Below are 6,548 nucleotides of genomic sequence, written 5' to 3' on the forward strand. Positions count from 1 at the left end.
GCTTGACTCACACTGGTACCTGCAATCATTTCTATTAAAAACGACAACGACAACGACAACAACAACAACATGAACTGGGGCGCCTGGGGGACTCAGTCAGTTGGGCATCCAACTTTGGCTCAGGTCATGATCTTGTGGTTCATGAGTTTGAGCCCCACGTTGAGCTCTGTGCTAACAGCTTGGAGCCTAGAGCCTGCTTCCAATTCTGTGTCTCCCTCTCTTTCTGCTCCTACCCAGCCCATGTTCTGTCTGTGTCTCTCAAAAATAAATAAACGTTAGAAAAATTTTAAAAAAGCAACCCCAAAACCTCCGACCCTGGTCATAAGTACAGCCCCATTACACATGGCTTAGCTCTGCAGGAGCAGGATTTGGCCGGCAGCGTTTTTACTCGGCCGCTTTCTCAGGAGCTCATGCTGCTCAAAATTACCTGTGCCTTGTCTCCCTGGGTCATCAGCTTTGGAGCAAGCATCCATTAGCAGTGTTATCAAAGCACGACAGAATCACACACACCCTGGAAAGAAGAGTGAACTCGCGTTTTTTGTTAATGCCTCACTAATTGCTTCCAAACAAGCCACACCACTCATGTGTGTTGCTTTGTGCAATCAATACTTCCCTGGAAATACTTTATAAAAAGAGGGTTTGTGTATGTGTGGCCAACTGGGTGACATTTCACTACGGACATAATTTCCGCCGTATTTTTGATCTATCTCAAGTTGTGCAGTTCTCGACACTTGCACATACAATTATGCCTCACCGGCCTTTGTCGGGGTCTAAAGACAGGTGCCACCCCCGAAAAGGAAGTTTCCATCTATGGGAATTGACAGTCTGCCGCCATGGATTCTTGCTTGAAGCTCTGTGACTCTTCACAAGCTACAGAGGGAAGACGCTCCTTCCAGGCTCCAGCCTGTGTGCTGCGCCACAGAGCTGGCCACAGGGTGCAGCGGGGAGGGGGTCCTCGCATTTCTCTATCTGGGCTCACCAAAGACTCCTGCATCATTGAAAGCATTCAACCATTTCCCTCCATCTTACTCCAGGAAGAAAATGAGGTCACCAGATCCTGCTGTTTTGAACATCAAAATTATTTCTATGGTCTGAAAAGCCCAGACTGGCATTTACTTACCTTTGGGACAGTTTGAACCCGAAAGCCCCACAGCAAAGCCTACACCCCCCTGACTGCCACAGACCTGCCTGCCTGTTTAACCCTTCTGTGACACGCAGTGTCAGTCAGAATAGTGGGCCTGTATCTGCTCCATTGCCAGCTGTTCACGTCTGTCTTCTGGCTGCAGGTGCTTGGAAGAATCGGGAAGGACCATTAAATACAATCCCACGCCTGACTGAGACCTTCATCTGACCCCCTGAACCCCAGTGCCCCATGAAGAAGGGGGTGACCTATTGCCTCACAACACAGTGGCACTCTGCTCTCAGGACTTAGCTATCACTAAAGCGGAAGGGAGATATTCGTCAGGAAATTTAAGAATGGAAGTCATTGTTTAAAGCTTTCTTCTGTCGTGTGTGTTTGTTTTCTGGTCACAGCCATCACTCAAAAGCTGGGGTCCAGCATAGGACAGACAGGGGCAATTTGTGCCTTCCCCGAGGTGGCAAACAATTTTTCTGCCACCACGAGCGGCTTTCGGGAAACACCATGTGAGGGACCACATGAAGCCAGAATGGCTCTCACAGCAATGGTCAGGAGGGATTTCTCAGGGCCTCCCAATTGCACAGCACACAGAGAAAACCCGGCTTGGCATACATGTCAAGTGCGAACACACCTGCTCCAAACCCTATGAAAGGAGGGGGGATGATGAGTCACCTCATGTCTGCACAGGGTTCTCACGGCCATAAAGGGGACCAAACTGCTAGGCTTCATCAAAATCCTCGGAGGCAGTGGACGATGGTGGAATGGGCCCATGGGGGCCTCCCCCTGGGCCTTGGCTCTGCGAGTCTTCTTGGGCACACAGTCCCTCCTCTGGCTCTCATCTTCTTCCAGGTAGGAGCGACGGTCTCTGCAAAGCCTCGTTTCAGAGGCTTCTGAGATGACATGAGGCGAGGCGATGCATCTGGCAGCAAGGGGTCACCTGTTCACAGGCATAGCTGTCTGACCACAACACCCTTAGAGCCGCCAGTGTCCTCCGACACAGTCAGTACGGAGCCCAGGACTCACTGCTCCTCTCACTTGACTGTCTTTCTCTGAGGATAGAGATGACTTTCTGTTGGGGTCTTTGGAGGAAGGAATGCAAACTCGGCCACTGTCTCTAGGTTTGAACTCCGCCACCGTGTCTGCAGGAGCCAAGGTCGGGAGCCCCTCCACCAGGATGATTTATGATCCAATGGAAGCACAGGAGAAAGGTCAGAATTTGCAAGCATTAGAGACAAATGATTCTGTTTGGTAGCAATACCGGCTTGACTCTGCACTCCAAATGCTCCATTGGAGAGATTCTTAACCAAGCTCTGGGAAACATTCTGTCCCAAGTCTTGTTTGGATTGGTGCCTGAATGAACGGAGTTTTCTCCGTGATGGTCCATGGCCGCCGAGTCCTCCATCTCCGCCTCTTATGTCTGCGGAGCCGACGCCAAGCATCACGGAGTCTCCAGGCAAGTGTGGCGGGAGGACACAGCTGCGACAGGTGGGGGTGGTGGTGGGGTCGGGAGACCACTTCTTCCTTCTCCCCACTTGGCGCGGACAAATAAATCCTCTCTCCCAAAGGTTCTTGCCAAGCCTGCAGGAATCCCACACTCCCTAGGATTCCTGACCCGCATGGAGCCCCATGCAGCTCTGCCGAAAGATGCACAGAATGGGCCTCGAGCTTCGCAGCCCCATGCACGGCCCAAGCCCATGTCTCACGCTTTCGATTGCCTCTCATCCGTCCACTCCTGCTTCGTGCTCTGCAGGGCCTGTGTCTTCTGTTCATCCACTTGCACGTAGTCCACTCTTTGCTCTTCTGAAAGGAGAAGTTTCTAAAGGGAGACAACCAGACAGGTTTCCATTACATTGAATTCAAAAAATCCAGGAAAATGGCAGCCCTTTGGTGGTAGATTATGGTGTTGTTAAATATTAGCTGCCTCTCCCCTCGGATCATTCCCTGCACAATCTTTATAGTTTGGGTACATGCTCAAAATATCACTCGTGCTGTGCTCCCTCCAACTTTGCCCCAGCCATCGGACTTGCTTTGACCAGTGTCCTATGAGTGGAAGTGACACGTGCCAATCCCGAAGGGACAAGAGGAGGCCAGCGTGAGTCAGAGAGGCTCTTTCTCCCAGCCGGGCCCCAGATGGAGGTGGTCCCATGAGCACCAGCAGGAGAGGCCACTAAGACTTGGGGCTGCTCTGTCTTGAGCACGCTGCCTACCGAAACCGACCACGGCCCCCCTTTTGACCAGTTTCTCTGGAACATGAGTTCAGGTTGAGGAATGAAATTCAAGGTAAAGGGGAAGTGGGAGTTTGTTGGGCAATAAGGGAAGGGAAGTCTCCCGGACTATTTTCGTGCACACACACACACACACACAATGGAGAATCACACACACACACACAACGCAGAATCACACACACCCACACAATGCAGAAGCACACTGGCTATCCTGTTCAGCAAGTTGCTTGTCTCATCAAACCATATACATTGTTAGGCACAGTTTAGATCATGACCGTCCTTTGCTCAAAAATATTTAGCTGTTGTCCCCTGCTGACCAGTCCTTCATTCCTGGCTTACAGTGTGCAGTGGGTGACACTAGTTGATGGCTGCGGCTACTTACAGAGGTGTTAACCCATTTTATCCTCACAGCGGGCCTCAACATACATGTTAGCTCTTCCGATCCCCACTTTACAGACGAGAGTACTATCCAAAGGAGTGCAAACTGCCTTTGCTGCGGGGCTCTGAGTCCAACTGTCATCTCTTGTCACCACTCCCCAGGGTCTAACCAAACTGTGCTATTAACTCCTACCCTCAGTAGACCCCTCCTATGACCACACATATACTTAAGACTTTCCCAAGAGAACATGCATGGTTGACTCGTCAGAAAAACTGCAAAGGAAAAGGAATCCCCTGGGAACGCTCGTGTGCCAAGTCCTTCCTACCTGCTGTACAGGGGCTGGCGATGTGGAATTGAAGTCCAGTGCTAAATAGTCCAGGCTGAAGTTCTCTGTCCATGTCAGAGCACCAGTGCTCAGGGAGTTGGCCGTCCTGCGATTCTGGAAAGCAACATCATGGGACTCAGATTAAGTGTATCCGGGCCCTTAACTCGCCCATGGAAAGCAGGGCAAGTCCTGTCCTGATTTGAGCACCTGCCATCAGATCACAACACGGCGGTCTCAGGACCTATGCCGGGAGTAGCCTGCATGCGGGAGTGAGAGCTGCCATTTGAAACACAAGACGGCCAATTCCGCCTTCACCCAAAGCTACACCTTCACTCACCAAGGGGGGCTGCCCCAAATCTCCCCCAGGAAGAATGTTTTAAGGATCAGACAGGCCCATGATACTTTAGAGACTAAATCCTGAAAAGAGCAAGCATACTTATTAAAGTCTAGTAAAGGCTTCTCAGATGCATCTGAAGACACTTGATACAGATGCAACCAGCGTGTGCATGCGACACATGACCAGGGACCCCCAGGCATCAGGAGCACCCGCCCCACCTTCTCAGATGGCCTTCGCTTCCCACGAGTGTGTCGGTATCCTTCAGTCTCACACTGTACTTTCCCTGCTTTGAACTTTTGTCTGTAGAAGAGTGTCACAGGTACAGTGGGTGGCTTCAGGGTCTCCTCCAGACTACACACTTCAAATCCAGCCATGCTCACGTGCTGGCCTTCCTTCCTTCTCACCGGGATACATCAGTCCACCACACAAATCATTTAACCATCCCGCCTCAACACGCATTGGAATTGCTTCCTGTCTGGGGGCTCTTACAAGCGAGTCTGCCATGAACACTTGTGTGTGTGACTGTGGAGTAATTTCTAGAATGCATCGCTGGGAATAGAATTGCTGGCTTATAGGATGTGGGCATCTTCAACTTTACTGTCGCCAATTTTCCAAACAAGCTGTGCTTATACCAACTCGAACACCTACTAGGAAAGCATTCAAGCTCTTGTTCCTCTCTGGCCAGGCCAATACTCGGCGAGCTCGGACTCCTTTTTTTTTTTTTCTCCATAATATTTTATTGTCAAATTGTTTTCCATACAACACCCAGTGCTCTTCCCCTTAAGTGCCCTCCACCTCGGACTCCTTTTTAAAAAAGATTTTATTTCCAAATAATTTCTACACCCAATGTGGGGCCTGAATTCACAATCCCAACATCGAGAGTCACATGCCCCACTTACTGAGCCAGCAGCCGGCTGCCCCAATATCAGACTTTTTGTTTTCCTGACCTGATTTGGAGGAAATGGTATCTTACCATGGTTTGATTTTCCATGCCTTTGGTAAATAATTAATTGACCACCTTTTTTTTTAACACTTTTTAAGATTATTTGTTTTGAGAGAGAGAGAGATCAGGGGAGGGGCAGAGAGTAAGAGAGAGAGAGAGAGGTCAGGGGAAGGGCAGAGAGAGAGACAGAGAGAGAGAGACAGAGAGAGAGAACCTCAAGCAGGCCCCTAGCCATCAGCACAAAGTCCGACTCGGGGCTCCATCCCACAAACTGTGAGATCATGACCTGAACCAAAATCAAGAGTCAAACGCTAAACTGGCTGAGCCCCCCAGGCACCCTAGACACCTTTTCATGTGTTTAAGAATCATCTATTTTCTTCTTTTCTGTGAATTGTCTGTTCGGGTTTGTTTTGGTTTTGCTAATTTTTTCATTGATGTGCCTGCATTTTTCTAATTTTTCTCAATGCTTCCTCATATATCCTGGAGACTAATCAGTTGTTAGTCATGTGGGTTACAAACAGCCTATTAGTCTATAGTTGTTCTTTCTATGGAAATTTTTTTAAGGAAGAGTAGTTCCTTCCTACTTTTTTTTAACTTTTTTTTTCAATATTTTATTGTCAAGTTGTTTTCCATACAACACCCAGTGCTCTTCCCCATAAGTGCCCTCCACCATCACCAACACCTCTTTCCCCCTTCCCCCTTCGCCTTCAACTCTCAGTTCATTTTCAGCGTTCAATAGTCTCTCAAGTTTTGTATCCCTCTTTCCCCAGCTCTCTGTCCCTCCTCCACTCCCCCTGGTTCTCCATTAGGTCTCTCATGTTTTCCTGTTAGACCTATGAGTGCAAACATATGGTTTCTGTCTTTCTCTGCCTGGCTTACTTCACTCAGCATGACACCCTCAAGGTCCATCCACTTTCCTACAAATGGCCATATGTCATTCCCTCTCATTGCCATGTAGTACTCCATCGTGTATATATATACCACTTCTTCCTGATCCACTCATCAGGTGATGGGCATTTAGGCTCCTTCCATGTTTTGCCTATTGTTGACATTGCTGCTATGAACATTGGGGTACATGTGCTCCTATGCATCAGCACCTCTGTCTCTCTTGGGTAAATCCCCAGCAATGCTATTGCTGGGTCATAAGGGAGTTCTATCGATAGTTTTTTGAGGAACCTCCACACTGTTCTCCAGAGCGGCT

At 49.2% G+C, this 6,548-nt stretch overlaps 1 protein-coding gene across 6 annotated transcripts in view; it reads right to left on the reverse strand.

Annotated features, from left to right (window-relative positions):
• Positions 1 to 231: 231 nt before the first annotated feature.
• GAB3 (GRB2 associated binding protein 3) overlaps positions 232 to 6,548 on the reverse strand; it is a 60,857-nt gene continuing 54,540 nt past the window's right edge. For all 6 annotated transcript variants that reach the window (XM_029929554.1, XM_029929558.1, XM_029929557.1 and 3 more), the window contains 2 exons: positions 4,068 to 4,181; positions 232 to 2,954 (listed from right to left, as the gene is read on the reverse strand). In XM_029929554.1, coding sequence (XP_029785414.1) covers positions 2,838 to 2,954; positions 4,068 to 4,181 — 231 coding nt within the window. In that variant the 3' untranslated portion in view covers positions 232 to 2,837. The remainder of the gene's footprint in view (positions 2,955 to 4,067; positions 4,182 to 6,548) is intronic.

The sequence above is a fragment of the Suricata suricatta genome, chromosome X (assembly GCF_006229205.1).
Source record: "Suricata suricatta isolate VVHF042 chromosome X, meerkat_22Aug2017_6uvM2_HiC, whole genome shotgun sequence".
In the NCBI taxonomy this organism is placed as follows: Eukaryota; Metazoa; Chordata; class Mammalia; order Carnivora; family Herpestidae; genus Suricata; species Suricata suricatta.